The sequence below is a fragment of the Trifolium pratense genome, linkage group LG6 (assembly GCF_020283565.1).
Source record: "Trifolium pratense cultivar HEN17-A07 linkage group LG6, ARS_RC_1.1, whole genome shotgun sequence".
In the NCBI taxonomy this organism is placed as follows: Eukaryota; Viridiplantae; Streptophyta; class Magnoliopsida; order Fabales; family Fabaceae; genus Trifolium; species Trifolium pratense.
In genome coordinates, this window is record NC_060064.1 from 1,169,140 (window position 1) to 1,197,071 (window position 27,932).

At 34.3% G+C, this 27,932-nt stretch overlaps 2 protein-coding genes across 5 annotated transcripts; one reads left to right on the forward strand and one right to left on the reverse strand.

The window, feature by feature from the left end:
* Positions 1-249: 249 nt before the first annotated feature.
* Positions 250-2,283, reverse strand: LOC123888999 (L-type lectin-domain containing receptor kinase IX.1-like). The gene has a single exon (XM_045938171.1). It carries the CDS (start codon positions 2,281-2,283, stop codon positions 250-252), a length of 2,034 nt encoding a protein of 677 aa, XP_045794127.1.
* A 2,968-nt stretch (positions 2,284-5,251) lies between these two features.
* On the forward strand, positions 5,252-27,326 carry LOC123889635 (exportin-4). 4 transcript variants are annotated; one of them, XM_045939052.1, is made up of 31 exons: positions 5,252-5,702; positions 5,812-5,899; positions 6,000-6,207; positions 7,006-7,048; positions 8,062-8,133; positions 8,235-8,330; positions 8,568-8,798; positions 8,937-9,120; positions 14,801-14,912; positions 15,035-15,121; positions 15,215-15,353; positions 15,693-15,789; positions 15,883-15,945; positions 16,513-16,622; positions 17,170-17,274; positions 17,829-17,905; positions 19,167-19,242; positions 19,628-19,849; positions 20,648-20,719; positions 21,516-21,587; positions 21,667-21,731; positions 21,811-21,913; positions 21,991-22,122; positions 23,129-23,272; positions 23,969-24,076; positions 24,188-24,238; positions 24,311-24,388; positions 24,469-24,582; positions 25,229-25,425; positions 25,787-25,856; positions 26,615-27,326. In XM_045939052.1, exons 1-31 carry the CDS (start codon positions 5,619-5,621, stop codon positions 26,801-26,803), a joined length of 3,489 nt encoding a protein of 1,162 aa, XP_045795008.1. In that variant the 5' UTR covers positions 5,252-5,618; the 3' UTR covers positions 26,804-27,326. The 4 variants fall into 4 exon arrangements, 2 of the variants coding, with proteins under 2 accessions (XP_045795008.1, XP_045795009.1); XR_006802597.1 differs by lacking the exons at positions 23,969-24,076; positions 24,311-24,388; positions 24,469-24,582; ... (1 more) ...; positions 25,787-25,856; positions 26,615-27,326 and having other exon boundaries at positions 5,271-5,702; positions 23,136-23,272; positions 24,105-24,238; XR_006802596.1 differs by lacking the exons at positions 24,188-24,238; positions 24,311-24,388; positions 24,469-24,582; ... (1 more) ...; positions 25,787-25,856; positions 26,615-27,326 and having other exon boundaries at positions 5,271-5,702; positions 23,136-23,272.
* The last annotated feature ends 606 nt before the right edge of the window (positions 27,327-27,932 follow it).

Genomic DNA, 27,932 nt, shown 5'->3' on the forward strand with positions numbered 1-27,932 from the left:
AGTAATCTGCAGAGGGAAATGAAACTGAACCAACCAAACTTATACAAAAATGATTTGCTTATATGATATCACAGACTTACATGTAATCACTTGACCAAAAAAACTTATACATGTAATAAAGAGAACACAAAATGTGTTCACACACACAAACACAATCTAAATGGCTCTCTAAATGGTCTTAATCTTTACACACACACTTACAAAAAGAAAAGTACATAATTCACCATCAACCAGACTCAAAAACATGAACTATCTAGTAACTTTATGTACATCAAAATCATCCTCCACAAAAGAAGAAGAAACTGGACCAAAAATTGTGTTCATTGTTTTAGGAGAGTATATTGACTCTAACATCATATGTTGTAGAATTGGCAAAGGAGCTTCAAATTTAAGCACCTGAATCACTTGTCTTGCAGATGGCCTAAATGAATAATTTGGATTTGCACACCAAAGACCAATAACCACTAAACGTTCCATTTGTTCGTCATCGAATCCACCCTCAAGTTTTGTGTCGACTACTTCAAGGAACCTACCTAATCGATAAAGCTCTCGAACCCAATCGAATATTGTCACTTGATCCTCCTTAGCATTAAGATCAATTGGTTTTCTTCCACTAGCTAACTCCAATGAAACAATACCAAAACTATATATATCAGATTCCTTAGTAGCTTTCCCTGTTGTGTAATATTCAGGAGCTATATACCCCATAGTCCCGGCTATTATCGTAGTACTTTGTGATTCTTTCTCGTGATCCACCAACCTAGCCATCCCGAAATCACCAAGTTTAGCATTGAAATTATAGTCTAACATAATGTTGCTGGATTTTATGTCTCTATGAATTACACATTGTTCCCATTCTTCGTGAAGATACAACAATGCCGAAGCCAAGTCCATAGCAATGTTGTACCTCATAGGCCATGTCAATAAGCTTTTTCCGCGGTATAGATGAGAATCTAAGCTACCATTTTGCATGAATTCATATATAAGAAGAAAGTCTTTTTTCATGTGACACCAACCAATTAATTGAACTAAATTCCTATGCCTAAGTTGACTAATGATCTTCACTTCAGTTGCATATTCCTTAATCCCTTGTTTCGACTCTCTCGATATCCTCTTTATGGCAACATTGGTATCTATGTCTTTTAAATAGCCTTTATAAACACCGCCGAAACCACCTTGTCCTATCTTCTGTGTTTCTTCAAAGTTATTTGTTGCACTCACTAGTTTATTATAGCAAAACCTTTTAGGTCCAGATCCCTTTAGAAATTCATCATCCATTTTTAGATCAAAAATTGAATCTTCTTTTTTCCCTTTATCCTTTTTCCACATTAAAATACAAAACCATCCTAAAATAAGGAAAATTGATGCAATACCTACACCAACTCCTAGCCCTACCCAAATAGTAGTATATTTGTTGCTATCTATTTTAGGACTATTGTGAATTGGTGAAGGACTAGGATTTGTTGAGATTGGAGAGGACACTTTCACATCATGAATTTGTAAACTTGAATTGAATGACCATGACATTAATGTATTCATCTCAAACACAACTCCTGTAGCAGCTGAGAAGCCAAAAATAACCTTCTCAGGTAGGTAATCTCTTAAATCAACATTATATGAGAGGTAACTTTTTTTTGGCTTACCATTGATTATGCTACCAGTGTAAGAAACTTTCAAATTATGAGCACTTGAATTGTACTGAATTTTACAATCGTAATAAGCCGTCTTATTACTAATATCAATCGACCATGGTTTAGTTTTTATAGACATCATAGAGTTGAAATTTATACCTACATGCATGCCTGATGGATCCCAAGAATTTTGGTGAGTGTCAAACTCCACTGCTAGAAATGAATATTTAGTAGAATTCATTATTTGATATTTATCCACAAGACCAAGACCACCTCCTTCTTGCATATGTTCAGGTAGTGGAAGTTCCGGATCTGCGAAGAAAAATGCTAATCCATCTCCAAAATTAGTCTTGTTTGAGTAAATTACAAAGGAAAATTTAGTAGTGAAATCAGTGAGTTTTCTTGAGGTCTTGTCCCATAGTTGTAATGGCTCGAAACACGTGACTCGCCCGACACTGTAAGTATTGGTTTGGTACCTTGAGGTTGAAGTAAGTTGGATGTATGAATATAACAAAGAAGCATCTCCTTCTGGCTTCACATCATCATATTTAAAGCCTTGGTAATCAAATGAGAGTGGTTTTACAGAAGTAGTAATCATTTGTAGCAAGAAAATTATTCTCATTGCATGAAGACTAACATAGCAAATAGTCATTTCTAGGTGATCAGTTGATTTTGAAAATATTTCAAATGTTAAGTCATACAATTTAGAAATGATTTGTATGTATTTAGTTGTTAAACTCTGATCTTCATAATTGTTTAACTTTAGGACAATGATTTTGTTCAATATTTAAATATTTAATATGTATATGTGTTTTGGATTTGTATGGTTGGCTTAATTCTTAATTAGTGACCATGCAAATTGGAATAAATGAGTAACCTCTAGCTAGCGTTAGGATTCATCTTCCAAATCATTTATTTATATTAATAAACAAAACCAATAAAAACAATAGAGTAAGTCACATTCACAGGCCGGTCTGTTTGTTTGTTGGAAGTGAAAAACACAATCTCTTTGTATCACACATTTGAGTATTCAAGGCTTGGAAAGTAAGAAAAGTAAAACTCTGCTTAATTTGAGTATCCACCACGTCTTCTATATTGATTTACCTGATCATAAGATTATGGACGGTGAAATGTTGCATCCCCGTGAACTTAACTCAGTTGATAAAGATATCGCTATGCAGTGCCAAATTCGAATCCCAAAATATGTTGGATGGCCAAATGATGCCATGGATGTTTCTCTTGTTAGTTTGGAGCTGCTGGATGTTTCCCATGCTTAATGGTGTGAATAAATATCTCACTTTATTAAGTATCAAATTAACTATATTGATATCCTTTGCTTTTTTTTTTTTTGGGCATAGAGGATATATCAAGAAAGCACAACATGGGCATCCTCGTCGGAGACAAGACAAAAAGTTCATTGACTAACAGTTGAAATAATTTGAAATGCCAAATTAGATAGATTACTTACTAGGAAATTGATTTTTGGTAACCAAAACAAAAGATAAAAATGATTCAAGAGCGTTTAGATGACATGACACGAGTTTTTTTTTAACTTAATCAAGATTTTGAGTTTGATCACTGACTTGAACATACATCATCATTAAAATTCGTAGGAAGAATTTGCCGTCTATTTAAATTCCACAAGACTCGAAAAATGAATCTCTACAGTTACGTGCAGAGAATACATAATTTACAAAAAAAAAAAAAAATAGTTGGGTCTTACAAGTTTTTTTTTTTTTTTTGAAAACTCTTTATAGAGTTTTTAGTGTAATTGATGTTTGACTCTCTAATTGGTACATAAGTGTTTGTGAGATAGTTTTAGGTGAATTGCATTTGAAGTAACTACAATCGGACAAGAAATACAAAATAAAATATGTAATTTGATCTTATATTAGTTTATTATTTTGGGAGTTAATATGATCTAAATAAGTTAATTTTATCGTTCTATTTTGTTTTGTCTAATGTAAATCTTAAAATAAAAAAAAATGTAAGTTTTATCATGTTATGAATTGTGTTGAAAACCGACATGATACAAAATTATATTTGTTATTTATCCCTAAAAAAAATACTTAAAAAGAATACTATAAAATGTTAGAAAAGAAAATGAAAAACGATTAAGATTATGGTAGTACTCCCTCCATATTGATTTATAAGTAATTATTCTCATTTTTACACACAAATCAATGAGTTCTAGTTTTATGTGAAAAATAATTTTAGATGGACAAAAATAACCTTACTTATCAAACCATATTTACTGCAAAAGAATTGAAAAGTTGAAAAGCTAGCCAATCAAATTTGCACGGTTGCAGTAACTTGACGTTTTACTTTACAATCTCCAATATTTCAACTTAGCATATCTTTGTTTGTCAAAAAAGCTAAACAGTGCTTTCGGAGCAATGGTTAAGGGAGCAAAAATAGTAATTTAGCATTGAAATTTGTGCAGTCAACTCCTTAAAAGTTTAAAAAGTGTTATTTTTATCCAAAACTTTATTTTTTTGGTTTCCTTAACCAGTGCCCCCGGGGCACCAATTAGCATACCCATATTTTAATAAGAATATTAAGTGTTAGTTGAATTAGTAACTTTTGCTTATATTTAAAAATAACTTTGTCTTAAGTCTTAGTTCAATTGACAAAAATGTCGAACTTGTTAGGCTGGACGTTGTGACCCGGGTTTGAATCCGGGATCTCACAATTTTATGTGAATTTAATTTTAGTGAATTTCCGCTTCATCTAAAACAAAAAAACTTTTTTGTGTTGACTTTTACTTATAAATAAGGCCGAATAGAGAATATAATTGGCTATGTATAGTATTTTACAATTAAATGTCTCCTATTCTCTCCTATGTGATTAGAAATGTTTACAATACACTTGATGGACACATCACCACTATTTTACGATGTTAAAGATCTGTTTGGTTCAAGGGTTGTGAAGGGTAGGTGAATGAATATTTTAAAAAAAATTGTGTTTGGTTCATAAGTCATAAGTTATACTAGACTTGTATTAGTCATCTATTAGTTGATGATGTCTTGGAAATATTACTAAGTGATTCTGGTGTAGTTTACTTCGATGAATGAATGAATATTTCATCGTAGAGAATAAAATGTGGATCTCAACCTCTGAATTTTACTTTTTTTTTTAATTAAATCACTAGCAAACAAAAAAAAAGTGACAATTGCAATCAAAGAAACTTTACATGGGAGACAATCTCCTCCCAGGTGGTTTTTATTTATTACTAGGACCAAATAGTCGAAACAACTAAGTAAATTAAAAGACAATTACAGTAACTAAATTAGGTTTTCAGACTCAAGCAGTTAATAAACTGCACTAAAGAACATATCATTCGAGAGAACCCAAATTTAATTTATGGATGAAATAATTTTTTTATTTACCTAGTCACCGAATTGTGACCTATTAGGCCTCCTTCGCTCGAGAACCGAAAGGTTAACTAAAAGACTGTTCTAAAGAACGGATTGTTCGGAAGAATCCAAATTTAATTCATGGATGAAAATTATTTTTTAGTCATATTTTATTTATTTACTTTGCAACCGAACTGTGAATTATTAGACCTTCTTTCCTCGGGAAACCGAAGGGTTAAAAAAAAAAAGGTAAACTAAAAGACTGTTAGGCTGTAGATGTAGATCAGGGGCAGGCAAACATAAAGAAAGGAGAATTGCACGCACGCACGGTGCAGTCACTAACTCATTCACTTTGGTATTTATTGGTGGATGGGTCGCATGATGACTGGTGAGTGAATAGTGAGAGAGTAAAACCCCCAGCCAGCCACTGAAGCGACTGACTCAACAACCAAACCAAAACGACCTTTCCCCCTCTCCGATTCGGAGGGAGGAGGATTCTACAAATACCTATCCATCGTGACGATTTCATTCCCAATTTCTTTTGCATCATTCATTCACTCTAATTCCAAGTAAACGTAGTAGTAGTAGTAGTTCAAACCTCGATTAGGTTTTTCTTCTCCTTCCCCCAAAGATGGAAGGGTTTAGTGGTAACAATGATTTGTCACAGCTTCAAGCTACTATGAGAGCAATCGAGTTAGCTAGTACTTCCATTCAGGTCTCAAATCGCACCAATGCTATAATACCTACTTTCATTTTTGATGTATAATAATAATAATAATAATCATGTTCTTGTTATTCTTATTGTGTACTGTATTTATTTTCAGATGCAAATTAATCCAGCAGCTTCTGAAGCAATTATATTGTCATTAGGGCAATCTTCTCAGCCATATAACACTTGTCAGTTCATTCTTGGTTAGTAGTCAGTCACTTTACATTCTTCTACTTTAATGTATTACAAAATGCAAATAAATAATAATAATTCCTTGCTACTGTACTGGTTTTGTCCACACAGAAAATTCGTCGGTGCCAACTGCCAGATTTCAAGCTGCTGCAGCAATTAGAGAAGCTGCTATTAGAGAATGGCCTTTTCTTAATGCTGATCATAAGAGAACCTTGATTACTTTTTGTCTATGCTATGCAATGCAACATGCTACTTCTCCTGATACCTATGTTCAAGCCAAAGTCTCTTCTGTCGCTGCTCAATTGATGAAAAGGGGCTGGTAAGTACCGAGGGAACCCTAAAAATGTATGTAGAGTAGTAGGCCTAGCCTAGGACATGGACATGCAATGTTTAAAAAGCTCCAAGTAGTGATTTAGAGTTAGAATAGTCTCATCATGTTGTTGTAGTGTAGCCAACTATTTTGACCTATAATATCATATACCGAACAAGAATGACTTTAAAGAGAAACAATGAGAAGGCCAATCTAGTTTTATGAAGTAGTGGTTGTTGTCACGGATATACTGCTTGATTATTTTGAAAGTATGAGAAGGCCAATCTAGTTTTACCAAGAAGTGAAGCTACTTGGCTTTCTCCTAATATTTTATAGTGCCGCGTCCTTGTTTGTATCAACAAAGATTGGCTCCCTTGAGATATGTGTGTGTTTTTATACGACAGACCTGTACATCTAAATGCATAAGTTACTTTACAAAAAATAGCACCTCCAATTTATAAATATGGATGCTGCTTAAAATCAAATGCAGTAGGTACAAGAACTTCTAATATTTATAGTAGTATTATTCTTTAGGGGTCAACTTTACTATAATAACTATGAACAAGTTTGACCTATTTATATACAAAAAATAAATGATTTAAATATATATCCGGTGTTGGACTTGTTCTAAAAAAAACACATGATAGGAAAAGTTCTTTTACTTTTTTGGCATATATGATAGCAAGACTTGTATTTTTCCCAAGAAGGAAAAGATAGTTATGTTGCGGCAAATCAGTATTAGCAAAATTTTTAGGTTGTGGATTCATGTGTCTTATAGTTGGTTTGCCAATGTTTTTCTATATGTAGGCTCGAGGTAGTAGCTGCGGAGAAGGAGACACTCTTTTATCAGGTGACCACATATTCTGTGTCGTTAGTTTCTTTCGGCTATTACTCTTTTTGCACGTATTCTTCTTCTTCTTCTTCTTCCCCCTTCTACTCATGTTTGTGGACTCAAAATAAAGAATATTTTCATAACACTAATTACATGCATGAAATGTATCAGTGGCCTGTCCAAATCCTCCGTAATTGGTTACACAATGACTGAACAACTGGAGTAAATTTGAGTGGGTTGGTTGGGCTTTTTCTTTGAACAGAAACTATTTGCTGGCTGGTTATGTATGGGATTGGAACATATGAAATCCATTATTCCTTTGCACTACTAAATTATTTAAATATTTAAGAATGCATTAAGAAATAATATTTTCTTTTTATTATACTATTCAAAGATTACCTTATCTTTTGCCTTTATTAATCCCACCCCCTACCCAACTTCTAAAGTCTTCCCGAATTTTTGCAGAGCGAGTTACAGTTTAAATTATAGAGAGAGCATTTTACATTTTAAAATGGTTACTCAAAAGAGTGGTTAACAATTTTCAAAGATGGTTAATAATATGTTCGGATAAGTTCCCGTTCTGATGGTTAATTTATCCTGAAATATGAATATATTCACCAGTATATCCTAATTGTTGTCCTCCCTACTTTAACAATACAAGGTTCTTGTTTGCTTTGTTTTGTTCTTCTTCATTGTAACACAAAATTTGTTAGGATGTCCACATTCATTTTACTCTGAAACGTCTGCTTTTCATTTCATGGATTTCAATGAAGTCTATGATTGGTTCGAAACTTCTTGAGATTTGACATGTTCCTCCTCATTTTTTCCCTTTCCGATTCGACTTCCTTTTGTTGTTATTTTAATTTGATATAGAGAATTATGTAAATCTTGATTTCAATCGTTCCATTTTGTTTTACTCTTACTGTAACCAGCTATTCCTTACCATGGGACCAAATTGGTTATTGGGCCGTAAAAAACTCAAAGCTATTCATGTAAAAGTACCATCCTTGAAATTTTCAGATATACTGCAGGTGAACCAGGCTATTGCGGGCGTTCATGGAGTAGATGTGCAGTTTGCTGGAATCAAATTCCTCGAATCATTGGTATGTAATACTTCATTTTATTTTATAGAAATTCTTCCATTTCCTGTTATTGCTACAGCTTTAAAAGATACCAGCTTTATTTATTTGTTAAATATCTATAGGTGTCTGAATTTTCTCCTTCTACTTCAAGTGCTATGGGCCTTCCAAGGGAATTTCATGAGCAGTGTAGGAGATCACTTGAGCGAGACTACCTGAAGGTGTTTCCATTTAGAATTTTTATTCTCCATTACAGTTTACACTTTTGGTCTTAGGTTAATTGAAGTTTTTTTATTTGAATATTCATTCTACATCGCAGTTTACACTTTTGTTCTCAAGTTAATTGAAGTTTTATTATTAAAAATGACAGTTATTTATGCATGTAAAGTTGATTGCTGGATTAATATTAGTTCCTTTTTTCCCCCTTTTTCTTTGTATTATTATTACCTATATTTCAGACATTCTACCAATGGACCCGAGAAGCTGCTTTTAGTGTCACAAATAGGATTATTGAATCTGACTCTGTTGTGCCCGAGGTTAAAGTTTGTACCGCAGCACTGGATCTCATGCTTCAACTCCTGAATTGGGATTTTCGTAGCAATACCAGTGACCCAAAAATAAATGTCTTCTCTGCTGGAGTTAGGCAAGATGGGGATTCTCTTAGAAGGTCTGAATGTCACCTAGTTCAGGTAATCAGTTGATTTACTTATTATCAATTTTCATGCATTAGGCAAAACATCAGAATCACATTACAGTCATTACTAGAAATTCACGTTATGAGTCTCCCACTGATGGCTCAAAATTCTGTTCTTGATGCTTACATGCAGCCTGGTTCAGATTGGCGTGATGTGTTGATATTGAGTGGTCATGTTGGATGGCTTTTGAGTTTATATGCTGCATTGAGGCCGAAATTCTCACGTGAAGGCTACTGGCTTGACTGCCCTATTGCAGTGTCCGCTCGAAAGCTAATTGTACAATTTTGTTCTCTGACAGGAACTGTATTTCTCTCTGGTATAACTGTTTCCTTCTCCATCTTTATGCTGACTATATGTGTATTTTCTTATTACTAGGATATTTAAGTTGATCAATTTTTTGTCTGTCTTTCTGACAAGATGGTTATTTTGATGGATGGATTTTATAGAGCTGTCCAGTAGTTTTACTGATAGTAAGGTTGAATAAAACTTCTTAGAATTTGGGTTGAGTGTAACTCAATCCTTACAAAATTGGTTTATAATGTGAGGACTGTTCACTACTTCTATACATATTTTCAGTGCATATCTTATCTGTGAAAACTGAATATATTATTATATTTCAAGTTATGAATAATTTACAATCACTAATGTGTTTATATAGGCTATTCTAACCTAATGGGCTCATGGGCCAAATACAAATTACTAATAGAAGATTACTCCTAATAATAGAATATTTACTATTTATTTACAACACTCCCCCTCAAGCTGGTGAATGAATATTTATCATTCCCAACTTGGAAACAATTCTTTCAAAGTTATTGCCGTTCAGCCCCTTAGTTAGAAGATCTGCAAGGTTGCCTTGGGAAGAGACATATGGAGTGCAAATTAGACCACTATCTAATTTTTCTTTGATGAAGTGTCGGTCAACTTCAATATGTTTGGTCCTATCATGTTGCACTGGATTATGAGCTATGCTAATAGCAGATTTATTATCACAATAGAGTTTCATTGGTTCATCACTCTTTATCCTCAAGTCTTCCAAGATGTTTTTCAGCCATAGTAATTCACATATACCTTGTGCCATTGCCCTGAACTCTGCTTCAGCACTAGATCTGGATACCACACTTTGTTTTTTACTCTTCCAAGTCACAAGATTTCCACCTAAAAAAGTGCAATATCCTGTAGTTGATCTCCTATCCACAATTGACCCTGCATAGTCAGCATCAGTATATGCTTCAAGTCCCACACTTCCATTTCGTTCGAACAAAATTCCTCTACCTGGAGTTCCTTTCAAATATTGAACAATTCGGAGTGCAGCTTGTAGATGAATCTCCTTTGGTTGGTGCATGAATTGGCTGACCAAGCTTACAGCAAAAGCAACATCAGGTCTAGTATGTGATAAATATATTAGTTTGCCGACCAATCTTTGATACCGTTCCTTATTAACCGCAACATCTTCTTCTGCATTCCCCAACTTTATATTTGGATCAATTGGTGTACATGCAGGCTTGCATGCTGTCTTGCCAGTCTCTTGCAAAAGGTCGGTAATGTATTTTTTGTTGGGATATGAAAATTCCTTTCTTAGAGTGAGCCACTTCTATTCCCAAAAAATACTTCAATTTTCCCAAGGTCTTAATCTCAAATTCCTTGGCTAAGTGTTGACTTAACATTTGCTGCTCCTCTTCATTATCGCCTGTTACGATAATGTCGTCCACATACACCAATAACACTGTGACTCCCCCTGACTTAGAGTGTTTAACAAATAAAGTATGGTCTCCTTGACTTTGTTTGAAGCCCAAACCAACCATAACTTTGGTGAATCTTCCAAACCAAGCTCGTGGTGATTGCTTTAGTCCATATAAAGCCTTTTTTAACTTACACACGGTGTTGGCAGCAATATCTTCACGATATCCAGGGGGTACATCCATGTAGATCTCTTCTTCAAGTTCTCCATGAAGGAAAGCATTTTTTACATCAAATTGCTGCAAGTTCCAATTGTAATTAGCTGCTAAAGATAATATCACCCTAACAGTGTTCATTTTTGCAACTGGAGCAAATGTCTCAGAGTAATCTATTCCATAAGTCTGAGTGAACCCTTTGGCTACCAATCTTGCCTTGTACCTCTCAATAGATCCATCAGCCTTGTATTTTACAATGTATACCCATTTGCACCCTACATGTTTCTTTCCATTTGGTAGAGAGACCAATTCCCAAGTATTGTTCTTATCAAGTGCCTCCATTTCCAAATCCATGGCTTGTTTCCATTTCCTGTCAGACAATGCCTCAGACAAGGAAGTAGGTATTGTGGTAGTGTTTAGACTTGTGAGGAAGGCTTTATGGGTAGTTGATAATTGTTCAAAGCATAAGTAATTGGATAGAGGGTAAAGTGGCTTGTTGGTGCAGGTTCTAGTATTTTTCCTATGGGCAATTGGGAGATGTAAATCTTTAGAGTCTACTGGTGTTATTTCTCTGGATTTTGGGTTTTTATGTTTTATCAGAATGGATTCTGGTTCCCTTTGTATGGTTGAGCTAAATTCTGGTTCCTGGGTATGAGAAAATTCTGAAATTGAATCACTAGAGTTTGAAGGGTCAAGGAAAGTTACCTCATGTAATGTTGGATCGGACTCATGGATATGAGTAGATTCAGGAATGGTCTTTTTTCTTGTGTATACTAAATTCTTCCCATATCTCACATCAACACCAACATTTTCATCTTTCTCAGAATCAATTTCAGTCTCAACATTGTCAACTTTAGTTTCAATATTTTCAAGAACAATTTCAGTCTCAACATTGTCACCTCTAGTTTCAGCCTCAACTTCTGGCCCGAAATTAAGGTCAGGGAGTATAAGAGACTCATCTTCCTTACTTGTGCTCTCCCCCTGAAGATGAGTTTGAATGAAGTAACTTTCATGTTCATGGAAGGTGACATCTCGGGAGACAAAGAATTTATGAGACGGTGGATGATAACATTTGTAACCCTTTTGGGTGGAAGAATACCCTATAAAGACACACTTTAAGGCTCTAGGATCAAGTTTCCCTCTACCATCACTATGGATATGGACGAACGACTTACACCCAAATATTCTAGGAATGAGATTACAAGAGGTGGACACATCAGGATAAAATGAGGATAGAACCTCCATAGGAGTTTTAGAGGCAAGGACACTAGAAGGTAAACGATTTATGAGATACGATGCGGTTAAAACCGCCTCTCCCCAATACTTCTTGGGAACCTTATTTTGGAATAATATAGCACGTGTTTGATCTAACAAATGCCTGTTTTTTCTCTCAGCAATCCCATTTTGTTGGGGTGTTTTGACACAAGAGGACTCATGAATAATACCCTCTTTTTGACAAAAGGAATTAAGTCCTTGATTGAAGTAATCTTTGGCATTATCAGACCTGACCCTCTTAATACTCACTCCAAACTGGTTTTTTACCAATGAGAAAAAATGTAGAAACACAGAGGTAACCTCGGACTTTTGTCTTAGTAAGTAGACCCATGTAACCCGAGTGCAATCATCGATGAAGGTTACAAACCATCGAGCACCCGATATATTTGGAACATTAGAAGGACCCCACACATCAGTATGAATTAAATAAAATGGAGAAGTACTCACTTTGTTACTGACCGGGAAAGAGGCACGTTTGTGTTTAGCAAGTTCACACACCTCACAACAAAGACTCTCAACATCTAAATTTTTAAAAAAGGAAGGAAATATTTGTTTCATGACTCTAAATGAAGGATGACCAAGGCGACAGTGGTATAGAAAGACTTTCTCCCTGTTGGTCTTAATTGATTCCGAAAAAAGTGAGTTGTTGTTGTTGAGTGGATTTGGGGGGAGATTTTGGTTATCCAAGTAATAAAGACCATTCAATTCTTTCGCATTTCCAATTGTCCTCCCTGAATGCTTATCTTGAAAAACACAAGCATTGTCATAAAAAATAGCATTACATGATAGGTTTTTGGTGAGTTTTTGTATGGAAATTAGGCTAGTAGACAATTTGGGAATGTGAAGGACATTTCGTAGGATTATAGATGGACTTATTTGGATATCTCCTTGACCTGCTACAGTTAAAAGGGTACCATCTGCTGTGGATATTTTCTTGTTACTGAGACAAGGTGAATAAGTGGAAAATTGTGTGGGTAAGGGTGTCATGTGGTCAGTGGCTCCAGAATCCAGTATCCAATATTGGTTATAGGGTTTATCCGAAGCATTAAATCCAACAGAAAATTGAGACTTACCAAGAGAAAGTGGAAACGGAAACATACCTGAATATGCCAGAGAAGTTGTAACCGTTGTTGGTGTCTCCAATTCACTAAGAAAAGATTTCAACCTCTTTATTTCATCTTGGTTGAGTGGAACAAATCCTTTTTTTGACATATTGACCGATGTCATGTGATTGTCTTAATAAGGAGAACAAAATAGCAAAAAATCCAAGTTTTTTTTTTTTTAATGAACAGTGACGCACAGTACTACTATGAACAGTACGCGCGTGAACAGTGTCGTGGATGAACAGCACCACATGAACAGTGATTTCGCAACTGTTTGCTGAAACTGCAATAAAGGCAGTAGTAACAAATCCTAATCCTGCAATGAAGGCAGTTAGGGTTTATGACCGCAATGAAGGCGGCTAGGGTTTATGCGGAAGCAAGGCCCTCAAAGAACGAGAGCTCTGATGCCATGTGAAAACTGAATATATTATTATATTTCAAGTTATGAATAATTTACAATCACTAATGTGTTTATATAGGCTATTCTAACCTAATGGGCTCATGGGCCAAATACAAATTACTAATAGAAGATTACTCCTAATAATAGAATATTTACTATTTATTTACAACATTATCCAATGTGATACTTTTGACACAATCCCTTCACTAGGGATGGAAATAGGCGGCTGAGCTAGACTTTGCAAACCCAAGTCTGGTCTGACCCATAGCTTGTCGTAGGCTTATTTTTAGACTTAAACCTGACCTTTCTGAAAGCTTGGTATGGCCTGTTCGCCTACTTAAAAACCTATTTCATATGGAGGCATTTAAATAATGAATCCGACCTATGTTTAAATAGACTAACATGCTAACAAACCAATGTGATTAAGCTCAATTTTGATATATAACACGGCATTTTAGAGAATCTGACTATATATGATATCATATTTCAACTCTAGTTTATAATAATACATTAAAATATGCAAAAAATAAATGTAAGGTAATAAACTTAAATTATTGAAAAAGCTTAGCAATAATTTAATCCAAAGCTTAGCAATAATTTATAATAATAGTAATAGCAATATAAGAATATTATTCATATCTACTTTAGTAGGCTGACCCGGTAGGTTTAAGAGACTTTAATAGCGCGTAGCTTGACCTTTTTAGCTAAATAGGCTTTTGAAAAAGCCTCAGCCTTCTCTATTTTTAAAAAGTCTGGCATGAGCCTGACGTACAGTAGGCCATACCTGTAGGCTCCTCTCGGTCAGCCTGGCCTATTCTCATCCCCACCCCTATGCCCATGATTGGGCATTAGGAGCATGGCCCGATTGGCTCGATAGCGGGTTGCCCAATGGATCGTAGGCTCTTGCACCATCTTAGTGTTTGGGCTGTGTCTAACTCAACTTTACAAAACGACTTATAAGGTGAGGACTGCCCACCACTTATAAACATATTTTCTGTTTATATCTTATTCAATGTGGGACTCTTAACAAAACTAATCGGCCCATAAACACACTTTATCCTTTCTATGCGATATCTTCTGGAAAGAATGAGGTGAGACTGTAGAGATCAGGCTAGCCTTCTAGAAGTAGATAATGCTTCAACAGTATGAATACCTGTGTCTACATTTTCATTTCTTAACTAGATAACTAGTTATTGCTAAAAGGACTCTTGAACAGTTAGAGGATTCACTTCTCTGTATCACCATCTACCCCAAAAGAAATTCTTTCTAACTAGTGTAGATCTTTTATTTTAATTTCTCTGATTTTTTTCTACCGTATTTTAGATGATGGGAAAATGCATGAGAGGCATCTCCTACAACTCCTTTCTGGGATACTAGAGTGGGTGGACCCTCCTGATGCTGTTTCAAAAGCTATTGAAAATGGGAAAAGTGATAGGTTTGGATGATATTCATTTATAAAATGCATATTGCAAATGACCCACATGCTTGTGCACACCTGCCTCTACACAGTTCTATTTATTCAAATTTGACCCTCAAATTGGTTCTGTTTTCATTCAGTGAGATGATTGATGGTTGCCGTGCATTGTTGGCTATTGCAAACGTAACAACTCCTTATGTGTTTGACAATCTCCTAAAATCTCTTAGGTATTTCAATTGCATTTTGATTTTTTTAGTAGGTATTTCTCTGTTTATCATAATCATAGTTGAAATGAGTAAACATTTTGGTTGATGCTCCAGGGCCATCGGTACTTTTACCTTTTTGTCAATGTTGATGTCTGAAGTAATCAAAGTCCTCATAACTAGAAATACAGAAGAGGAAACATGGAGCTGGGAAGCTCGTGATATCTTACTGGATACTTGGACTGCCCTTCTAATGGTATTACTTCAAATATAATTATTTAAAATAATCACTTGCTTGTCTTATTTGTGATGGTCCAAGTGTAGCACTTGTTAATATATTTGAACTTCAGGAAGTTTCTTTTCCTATCTATCAATATAAAAAAAGGTTAGCCCAGTGCACAAGACTCCCCCTGGGGGGTGGGGGGGGGGGGTCTAGGGAGGCTAGAGTGCTAGATGCATGCAGCCTTACACCTGTAAGCGGAGAGGCTGTTTTCAATTCTAGCATTCAAATTATGTGAACCTAAATGGACCCAAGGATGCCTGTATTGTTAAAATTTGGTCATTAAGCTGAACGGTTTAAATTGTTCTTCTTCAGCCAATAAATACTACCACTGCGAATGCTTTGCTTCCACCGGATGGGATAAAAGCTGCTGCCAATCTCTTCGGTTTCATTGTGGAATGCGAGCTAAGAAGTAAAACCTATATGAAACTTTCTATAGTGCTTTTTCATTTTCTTTTGTATTACTTGCTTTCTTTTTCCTCACATAAGCTTTCTTTATGTTTAGTGGCCTCTGCATCAGCATTTAATGATGAGGGTGATTCAGATTATCTTCGTGCTTCTGTATCTGGTATGGAAATTTGACAAAGATTTATAAAATTGCATGCACGAGAGTTCAGTTGTCATTTTTTATTTTTGTCAATATTGGTTTTCCTGGGACTTTGTTTAATCTGTTATACTTAAGAAACAACATCACAAAGCAGTTAGAGATAGCAGACTTATTGTGCCTAGGCACGATTGAGAACTCGATTTCGTGATGAAATCAAAAGATTTTTCTTTCCTCGAAAACGATTTCGTGTTTTTTGTTTAATACCTATGAAAAGTAAATTTGAAGTTATGACGTGCTTAAATTGCACAGTTACTGCCCTCCTTCAGCTGCAACTCCTTCCTTATTTATATTATTTACCATAGTTTTGCACAGTACAATCACATTTATTTAATTAAATGCCTATAGTTTCCTTTAAAGTGAATTCAGTTCTTGGTTGAAAATCTCTTCTAACATTACAAACTCGGCATTAGATTTTAAATCACTAAAATTTCACTACCTACTTCTTGGCGCTAAACTTTACATCATTTTGGGACTTGATGAGTTTCTTTCGTTCGTTCTATTTGAAAACAAATTATATTTTCTTTGCAGCCATGGATGAAAGGTTAAGCTCGTATGCGCTTATTGCAAGAGCTTCTATTGATGTTACAATCCCTTTGCTCACAAGTGTGTTTTCAGACCGGGTCACACGCCTTAATCAGGTTGGTTTCATAGTGTTATAGAGGATAACTTTCTCGGACAAAAATTTCAAATCTGTCATCTACGGATGTGCTTGTGTGGCTCCTCCACTCCCCCTAAAGATTAGTAATTTTCAGATCAGAAGATTGAGATTAGCAATTGTTGGGACTGCAATAATCGGTATTGCATTGTTTAAACTGCAAAGTTGTGATTAGTAATAGGTAAAGAAGGTGGCTTGACAGAGCAACTATGGAAAACTGAGTTTTGTAGATTCAGATAATTCAAAAAATGAGTTGGTTGTTAGTTCTTTATTGATTTATACCATGAATTTTTGTTGAGTTTTAACCACTATTAAAACCAATGCGTCACACACTAAGCACAAAAATAATATATATCAAATGGTTACTCACTTTTTCAATTCAACTCAATCTTATAAAATTTATCATTAATTGTTTCTGTTTGTGTTTTTGTATTATCTCATCGGTCCATAATAAATATTCTATGTTAATTTTTAAGTTATCGGTGCTATTACCAATTTACCATAGCTCAAATTATTCGCTTGATTTGTAGGGCAGGGGCATTATTGACTTGACTGAAACTATGGAAGAACTTTATTCATTGCTGCTCATAATTGGCCATGTAATTGCAGATGAAGGGGAGGGGGAAATGCCACTGGTATGTGAATTATAATTTCTCCTTATTCTCTCACCCATAAATGTTCTTTAGTACTACAAATCTTTGTCTTTTTGAATGAGAGGAATCTTAATAGAAGATAAAGACTCCAGGAAAAAAAACCAGTGATTTGGGGGGGGGGGGCAGACATCCTCATAAACAATTTGTCAGCACGATACATAGAAAAGAGAGTATGATTGCGAGAAAATTCTGTTTGATAAACTGAAACTTTTCAATTATTGATGATTACTTGGATCTTCTGAGTACAGTAGTATTTATAGCTACCATGGCTACAAATACAATCATATTTATAGCTACTGAAGCTATAATCATAGTTAAAGCTACTGAGACTTGCAGTGCAAGATGTTCATCTAACAGTAACGATAACTGTTAAATAACTGACTGGAAGCTTCTGGATCCTATCTCAGTATTCTCGACTGTATAGAATAGTGCATTATCTTTTATGTTTCCACCTTTAACCCTTATTGTTTTTCACATGTTGATGGCAATATGTAATGCAAACATTAATTTAAGGTTATGTCATGTGTGATATTTAGGTTCCTAATGCCATACAAACTCAATTTGTTGTTAATTCTGTGGAAGCTGATAAACATCCTGTTATTTTACTTTCCAGGTAAAGTACTTTTCTTTCTTTTCTGAAGTTTTATGTTTGCACTGTTTTCCTGCTAAGATTTGCAGTAAATTATGTTTGTGAACCTCGTTCAGATATTAGCAGTTTTTTGCTTTGGCTCTGTTAAAATTCTTGTTGATATTACTTTTTCGGAGTGTTGATTTATCATATATTTCTCATCTTACGTTTGATCTTTTTCATTTTTAATCACTTCTCACTTTTGATCCATCTTGCCTTGCAAATCCATAGTAGAATGAGCAGCCCCCATACTTGTTTTTGTATATTTTACTTTACCTACTCTGATTGACCAGCACATCAATTAGCATGTGGTCAAATGACTATACAGTCCCTTTAATGACTCAATGTTCTCTGTTATTTAAATTTATTTATAGCTCTGTTATTCTAGGCCTCCTTGCTCACGGGGCATGTAGGTATATATCATTTACACACACCCACAATATATTTACTCTAGTCCAGTGCTTACAACAGAGTTTTATAAACACTCTAGACTCTGTTTCACACATACTTCTTGCAAACGGTAGATTAAAGTAAATTGTACATTGATATTAACCTATGTCAATGGAATCTAAAGAAGTGTCAGATCAATATAACATTTAATGAGCATGTTTATGTGGGGTTGAAATATTAATACTCCCTCAGTTCCTTTTAGGCTTCGTTTTTAGGTTACTTAAACATACCAAGGAAAACAATAATAATATTATTATTTTTTTTTATGGAGTTATTTGTATTTTTCCTATAATACCCTTAAGTATTTATTATCTCATTCCACCTATTTTTCTCTCTGCAATAAATAGTTAAAGGTATTATTGACAAAACAATAGTTAATGTTCCATTGAATTTTGAAATCGACAAATGAATAGGAATATGATTTTTCTACAAAAGAGACAATTAAAAAGGAATATTGGGGTAGATTTTGTGAGAATGATTTTGTGTCCACTTTGGCTTGTCTATTTGTTTGCTCATGCATGTGTTTGTAGTCAGTTATCATTTTAACTTTTTATTTCTGAACTATTGAACCGCTAAGGTAGGGTATGGGTTCTTCCTTGGATTGTTAAGAGTTGCATCTTGAAATCAAGATAGCACTGGGATACATTTCATTATTGCATTGGATATTTGATTGTGTGTATATATATTGAATAGAAGGCAAACGGGCAACAAGCTGTGCTGCTAACCCTTTTTGGATATTATGCCTGATTCAAATGAAATGACGCCATACAATTTTGTTTCTTATTAATTAATGCAGCTCGATCATAAAATTTGCTGAGCAGTGCCTAAATCCAGAATTGAGAGCATCCGTTTTTAGTCCCCGGCTTATGGAGGTAATGCATTTTATTTTATTCATTTATCTTACGTAAGCTTCTACCTCGACAGTATTCTTTTTATGTCTTTGTTATATACATAAGACCTGGATATGTTGCTTTTGTTGTCTTCTGGACTTATTTTAATAGTCGACTGTCGTTGAGAAACAGATACGTACAATAGTCTATAAGCTTTTGTATGTACAAAACATTACTATACTATACCCATGGTCTACTGCACCATTTTTTCTATAATAACTATTTGCTTATCTTCAAACAACTTGCAATTTTAAAAAACTACACTGAAATTAATCCTGGTTGTGTTCTTGTGTATGACAATATATATGCCATTTCTGACAAGGTACTGCTTGACCTTCCCACTCTTTTAAATTTTTGCTCTATGCAGTCAATTGTATGGTTCCTTGCAAGGTGGTCTAGTACATATCTAATGTCATCCGACGAGATTGGAGAGAAAATAGTAGATTCAGGTCATCATTATGAGCATAGTTCAAAAAAGGTGTTGCTTAGTTTCTTTGGAGAGCATAACCAAGGGAGAATTGTTCTTGATATTATTGTCCGTATATCTTTGATCACACTTACATCATATCCCGGGGAAAAGGATTTGCAGGTTTGTGTTTAAAACTCGTATCATTGTCACACTTTTGGATGTTGTCGTTTAAATCAAGTATTTGACATAGTTATTACCTAGTTTCCATCTGTATTTACTAATGTAAAGTACACACTCAAATCCAGATGTTTACAGTTACAGTCTTTACATGCTATGTATTTGAAATTGTCAATATGAAATATATTTTCTTTTTTTTGAAACAAAATATGAAATATATTTTCTAAACATATATTATTGGTGCTGTGAATAGTGATGATCAATCCGATTCTACACACTAGAATGATCTATTTGTAGATTATCAAATTCTAATGCCCGTGGGATATTATCATTCCATGATACGAAAATAAAAATTCAAGTATGTTTTTCCATCCAGAGTTTCGTATAGGTCATGTGATTTATATTAACATCACAGTTCATGGAAATTTGGAGGACTGAATGGATGCTTAGGAAAATAGACTTATAACTTTTTCAGGAAAAAATCTGAACAGGACTGCGAAGTACTGACAAGACAATGATAATTCTAGGTTTGGTACAATTAACCTGACAAGTGACAACCAGTTAATGTGTTCACCATAAATATTATTTCTGTATCAAAACAAAAGATTTATCCATAAATTGTTGAGACTAACCGCATGTTCAGTTATTTCTAATTTGGAAATGTTGCTGTGGAAAGTACTGGAATAAATAGAAACCGCCTGATTTCTAATTTGTGTAGAAAGTACTGGAATAATTAGAAAATACCCGACTTCGTTGTTCTTAATGTAATGTTTGCCGTATGGTTGATATTCTTTTTCCCAGGGCCTCACATGTTATATGTTACTTCATTCACTGGTTCAGCAAAGGCATATATGTGTTCACCTTGTTGCTCTGGTGAGTTGGTACTTGTACTTTTATATAGACAAAAATCAAAATCTGCAATTTCATCTTGTTTCAACTTGCAAACTTAAGAATCTGTATGTTTTTATAATGTTATGTAATTTCTGTCTATCTAACTCGGATCACACACTTTGTATTTATAATGAAGATGCAATAAAATACATTGAATGCGTATGAAGTTGTACAATTAAAGAATATCTACATATTTTTTTAATTCTAACAGTTTTAAAATGATATAATTTTTTGTTAATGCATGATTCAAGTTTAGGAATAGTTGCTTACTCTTGAAGGTTAAAAAGGTGAAGAGGAAGCTGAACAATTTATTTTGTCTTGTAATTGATTCAAAATTCAAATATATAAGCTCTTTTTATCTCCTAATTGAAGAGTTACAGGGAGATTAAAACTATATAAAAATAAGTCCTAATTAATTAATGGTTTGTTAGTGAGTGCCTTAAGGGAAATGGTTTAAGTGCATTGGATGCACTCTATTAAATGCCTCTAATTACTCAAAAAACATATATCAATAAATGATAAAAAAAATCAATATTTGTATTTCCAAATTTCATTTTTTATTTTCCTGCTTTTGTTTCTGTAACAAGTGGTTTAGTTGAGGACACTTATTAGCACACATTCATAAAAATAATGGTTGTTGTTCGATTACTTTCATGTCTCCGGGACCTTCATACAATATTTACAGTTAGTAGCCTTTCTTTTTTTATGCTAGTGATTGCTTAAACAGCAGTAATATTATTGGAGCATCACTGTCTTGAATTTCCGATTTCTTATGCAGAATTCGTGGCATGAACTGGCAGCTGCATTTTCCACTGAAAAGACTTTGTTCTTGTTGGACACTTCTCATCAGGTAAGAACTTATCAACTTCCACTACCAGCTACTTCGTTGCTGTCGGCTATTGCCTAAATGCCATTGGTTTCTGCTTCAGCGGTCTCTAGCACAAACACTTGTTCGTTCAGCCTCAGGTGTGAAAAATTCAGAAGAGTCAAGTCAGTGAGTATTTACCTCAACTTTCTTTCTTCATAGTTTCAAAAATTTCATGGCGCCTTGTAAAATTGTCTTTTTATATAAGGTATGTAAGGAATCTCATGGGTCATATCGCAACATATATAGTGGAGATCTCCAGCAAGAGTAATCTTAAAAGCATTGCCCAACAACCAGATATCCTCCTGTCGGTGAGGACACGAGCAATTATTTTATTCTCATGTTTGCATGAAAATAGCTCCATAATGTCATCATTGATATCCTGTAGGTCAGCTGCATGTTAGAACGACTACGTGGAGCTGCAAGTGCTTCTGAACCTCGAACACAGAAGGCTATATATGAGCTAGGATTTTCTGTAATGAATCCTATACTAGTTTTGCTCGAAGTATATAAACATGAGGTAGCATTCAATTTTCTTCTATTAATTTGCTTATTATATCCCCGATGCTCTTGTGACACAAGTGTGGTTTCCAGGACTATCTTATATTCAGTGAATATTTTCATTTTATCCTTATAGGGAGCAATGCTAAGACAAACTCTCTGACACACTCTATTGAACACTCACTCATTGGGCCACGTTAACATTATTTTAAAATACTATACCAGTTACTGGTTCTGCCGTTTTAAAAAGCATAACATTTCCTTTAATGAAAAAAGAGAACACACATCCTCTGCAAAACAACACCAAGCTTGAACAAGACAATAATTTGCAGAGGATTCTTCGGTTTTCTTTCTTTCCCTATTTTTTCAACTCGTATCTCTCAATTATTTTATTCCCTATTTACAGTTTTTCAATGCTATTTCTAAATCTGAGAATCCTTTTTGGATATGCTTATGATAGAGATGGCAAAACACAATTTTTATTTCCTTTTCTTCAATGCAGTGAATAGATATGTTGTGAATTTACTGTTGACAACCATCACCTCATTAATCCAAATTATAAATGTAATTGCCCTTTCTTCCAAACGGATAGTACTGAGTTTTTGACCTGTTGACATTCACCCAGAAAAGGAAAAATGGGTGTTAAAACTATCAACGTCTCAATGGGAAAATACCAAAGATTGTGAAGACGAATCAATATAAGAATGAAACGTTGGATACAGTATGTAGGAGGTATATTATCAGAATGCTTTCCAGTGCTTACATTTTTTTTTTGTTTTTGGAAGCGCTTGCATCTTTTAAACCTGCAGGATTCGTTGTCAAGTGTAACAATTTAAAATAAAGGTGATGTGGCCCAGTAGCTAAGAGAGTGTTCAATAGAGTGTGTTAGAGAGTTGTCCTTAGCATTTCTCTCCTTATAATATGTCCCTTTTCTAGATTAATTATAATTTATATTCCTTTTTCAGCTAAACTAGACATGCGTGTCTAAACTTGCTATTCTGTACTTGAATTTTATTATTGCTTAGTCTGCAGTTGTCTACCTGCTACTAAAATTTGTAGTTGATTGGGTTGATGGACAAATTACATACTTGGAGGCCCAAGAAACTGCGGCCGTTGTTAATTTCTGCATGCGTTTGCTTCAGCTGTATTCATCTCACAATATTGGGAAGGTAAATTTATTTTATCAGTCATGCTGTTTTATATGGGAAAATACATCAACATTTTGACTAGTTGGAAGATATACTCTTTTGAATGTTGCTCTGAATTTTCTTTATGGTACTTCATGCTCTAAATTTTTTGGGTGCATTCTATTGTTATTATCATAAAATTGATTTGAATAAAATAATTACCTGTATGAATGGGTTTTCAACTCTCTGTCTCTTCTAAAAGGAATATTTTTTATTTAGGGATTTTTATTGTTTGGGGGAAATAAGGACTTCTAAGTTGTATCCTCAAGCTACCTCTTCAACTTGGATTCTAGTCCATTGTAAAAATTTCAAATTATACTAATGAAATTTTGATCTGGTTGAACCAATTAAGAAATCTGGAGTGATTAGATCCACAACAAAGACACGCTTTAGTCTATAGAATCACATTTCCTGCAATATTAATAGTCAGTGATTACACTTTTGTCTGTTAGTATGAGATATACATTATAGGACACAAAAAGCTGTGTGTTTATTTAAGTCCTTTATTTTTGCTTTCTTTCTAATCCGTATAATCCAACAACATAATTGTTTTGATTATATTATGTGAAATCAATATTAATATATGATTAAAGAAAACCCACACACATTGCTAATTTGCTTTTGCTTTTTCTTTATTCTAAACAAAGATCCATCAAATCCCTTTTCACTCTCTTTCAGATATCACTAAGTCTTTCAAGCAACTTACTTAGTGAGGCACAAACAGACAAGTATAAAGATTTGCGTGCTCTTCTTCAACTTCTTTCAAGTCTTTGTTCTAAAGACATGGTAAAGGATTTCTTTCTGTTAATTTCAGATTGGCTATTGGAAAGAGATCTACCTGTACCTCATACTTCTTAAAATTGGACCAATTTAACTGAAAAATAACTGGTTTGGCAGATTGATTTCTCGTCAGATTCAATTGAGGCTCAAGGCACTAACATATCTCAGGTGGTATTATTATTACATTTCCCTGTTTCATGTAAAGTTAGATAATGAATCTCTAAAGCATTGATCTTGCAGGTGGTTTACTTTGGTCTTCACATAGTCACCCCACTGATTTCTATGGACCTATTGAAATATCCCAAACTTTGTCATGATGTAAGATATTGATGTACAATGTAGAAATAATAGTGAACTCATTGTTTTCCAAAAGCTGATACCTTACGAGTTATTTGCAGTATTTTTCTCTCGTGTCACATTTGTTGGAGGTTTATCCAGAGACATTTGCACAACTAAATAGTGAAGCCTTTTCCCATATACTCGGAACTCTTGATTTTGGTCTCCACCATCAGGTCATAATTTACTTGTGGATAGGGATTTTATTCTTTTCTAATTGATATTGTTTGATGATGGGTTTAAACATGTTTCTGGTTCTGAAAATATGGCATTTTTTAGTCTCTACGTATAGCAAAAATACTCCCTTTGTTTCAAAATGAGTGACACTTCAGCAAAAACATGTTTTAGAATGAATATTATTTTTTGTTTCCAATGCAATAGTAATTATTTCTTTCCAATTGTACCCTCTATGTACACTACTCCCAAAGCATTACTTCTATTTTGCATTTATGATAGTGGAAAAGATACCAATAGTTAATAAGGATACTTTGGTAAAATAGCTATTATTTTTCTTCTAATCATTGGATTTCTTAAGTGTGTAAAAACCTTAATGGCTTAAACGACATTCATTTTGAAACAGAGGGAGTAATGTTTTTAATGCTTAAAAGCAATTCTTGGTGAGGACTACAGACATTTTTTTTTGTTAAATTTAGACTAAAATCAAATAAAAGTTATATGGGGATTAATTTCAAAAAGCATTATATTTTCAAAGACCAAAAGTATATTTTTGTCTATGTAGTAAGAGGCTAAAAGGAGAAAACTTCTCCACTACATATTACACTTCTAAAGTCTAAATAATCATTTCATTCTTCATTTTTGCAGGATGTAGATGTGGTTAGTAAGTGTCTCAGAGCTCTTCAAGCTCTTGCTTCTTACCACTACAAAGAGACTGGTACTGGTAATATAGGCTTGGGTGCACATGCAATGGGTCTTAAGGATGCAAGTGGGGAGGTTCAGGAAGGTCTTTTGAGCCGCTTTCTTCGTTCATTGCTGCAGTTACTCTTTTTCGAGGATTACAGGTGAGAATGCAAATTAATTTCTTCTTCTTTCTGTATTCTTACTTTTACCTAGTCCTGCCATTGTTTGGGCCTGCCAATGATGTTATTTCTGTTTAGGGTTAGAATTTAGTTGATGTGACTTGATTACATTTAGCTCACAGGAAAATTTCAACTGAATATGTAAATCAAATATTACATCTTAAAGTGCATACTTCTTATCAGTACTTCATATGAATTTATAATATATGCTGAATGATTTAGAGTTGCAAACAGGTTCAAGTGCCTTCTTTTCTAGTTTAAATCTCAAAGTAGGCAATATATCATGATGTAGTCAATACTGCAATAAAACCATATTGTAACTAATAGTATTGCCTTTTTACAGTTCTGATCTAATCAGTGTTGCAGCAGATGCTCTCCTTCCACTAATCCTTTGTGAAAAAAACCTGTATCAGGTTTGTTGCTTTAACTTGCATTTGGTAAAAATTCGAAACCATAAATAACTTTTTTGTCCAACTTGTTCCCAAATTTTGGTTGGGCCAATTCTTTAAAATCAGATCCAATTCTTTAAACTCATGATATGCAAGTTTAATTAAGTAAGGTGAGATTGGGCATAAGTAAGTAAGGTGAGATTGGGTTGACTCAAAGTATGAGGGAGATTAAACTATAAAATGAACATGTTGTAATGTCCAAAAGAAGAAAAAAAAACTTATAATCTATGAAGCACAGACACGGACACCGGACATGACACGGACACTGACACGTCGACACCGATAAAAAATTGGAAAAGTGACATAATTTAGTGTAATCATAAGTGTCGGTGTCGGACACGGACACAGACACGTGTATGGACACGCCTAATCTGAGGAGTGTCGGTGCTTCCTAGCTTATAATTAGTAAATATATCTTTTACATTAGTGTTTTTCTTAATATAGGATATGCCTTTTACATTAGTATTTAGATATTATAGGGACTAAAATGTTTTTTAAGCCAAAATCAAGTTCGATAATGAATATGCAAGTTACTTTTCATAGTAGGGGTTTTTCTTCTAGGTCTTTGCTAGATTTCTGTCTAAATCCCTCTCTTCTGGTTACGTAGTTTGCAAATAATAACTATTCCCTATGCACTATTCTAACACATATCCAAGTCTTCCTGCTATGATTTTTACTCCACCGTGCATTGAATGATTCCATAATGGTCTTTTTCTTTACAGAGATTGGGAAATGAATTAATAGAGAGACAAGCAAATCCAAATCTCAGGTCAAGGCTGGCAAATGCGTTGCAGTCACTAACTAGTGCAAATCAGCTTTCTTTCTCCCTTGATAGAATAAATTACCAGAGATTTAGGAAAAATCTGAATAGCTTCCTTGTTGACGTTCGTGGATTTTTAAAGACCGTGTGATCAATTTGTGACTTATATTGTATAAAGCTTCGAAAGAAGAGCTGACATCATTACTTGAACCAGCCGCTGGAGAAGAAATAGAAAGCAAGCAAAGTTTTTGGAGTGACACAAAACACTTGAGTCATAACTATGCTACGCTGGGCCTACTTTCTTGGATTGACAGATCACTCAGGTTGTATGCAAGAGCTTTTCATTGGTTAGTCATAGACTTGAGAAAGGCATAAAACCGATCTATAGATCCGAGTAGCAATTTAGTGACAAAGTGGTTGTCAAGTAAAATTATTTTCTTCAAACTGCATTTTGGGGAGATGTATATTTTGCTTAGTTTGAAAAGAGTGTATGTTTTTTTTCACACTCCTTCATATTTGTGCTCTATTCCACAAACAGACAATCTACTCGGATTTGTTAGAGAGATGTTGTACAATTTCTAAGCTCGTGAAAACTTAAGGTTATAGGAAAATTGATTCTTGACAACATCAAAATTCTGAATGAGTTATTTTATTCAATTTTTCCAATTGTTGTATCTTATTTTTGGTGCCTCCATCTTTGTGTTATGAAAGCCCTTTACACTTCAATGTGCGGTTTAAATTTTTTTGAATGTGATATATAAATTTACGTTGTTTCAATTGATTGCCTGGTGAAAAGCTCATTATCCTTTTAAATTGTTGCAACATATAACATCACACATTGTTATAACAGCACACATTGTTATATTCAGTTAGCCCCTGAATATAAAGAAATCTCAAGCTAGTAGACATATCCAACTGATCGGACGAGGATTCATGTTCTGCCTATACAGATTTCGATGTGTGGAGTTAGCAAATAGATTTAGAGAGGTGTAAAAAGGCGTTGCTGTGCATTTTACAAGACTGGAGAATTCGTCCTACTTACAAACATGGTTCAAACACAACAGCTAACACTATTATGTGAAAGCCAAGTTGGTGTTTGAGTATTTGTATTCACGATCTCAAGGAGCAGTTTTCACAAGCATCTTGTCTACCAAGAGAATTGAAAAATAATGCAAGCCAAATTTTTGATGAATATTTAAATATTTAAGATGTTACTGTGAAAATACACAAGCAAGAACAATGTTGATGATTAGATGCTGAAGTGGGAACATTTCAGTGTA

Excerpts from the sequence above, each read along its gene's own strand:
- LOC123888999 (XM_045938171.1), bottom strand. The coding sequence starts at position 2,283 with ATGACTATTTGCTATGTTAGTCTTCATGCAATGAGAATAATTTTCTTG.
- LOC123889635 (XM_045939052.1), top strand. The coding sequence starts at position 5,619 with ATGGAAGGGTTTAGTGGTAACAATGATTTGTCACAGCTTCAAGCTACT. Across the intron at positions 22,123-23,128 it reads TCGAAGTATATAAACATGAG|TCTGCAGTTGTCTACCTGCT; the intron begins GTAGCATTCAAT and ends ATTATTGCTTAG. Across the intron at positions 23,273-23,968 it reads CATCTCACAATATTGGGAAG|ATATCACTAAGTCTTTCAAG; the intron begins GTAAATTTATTT and ends ACTCTCTTTCAG.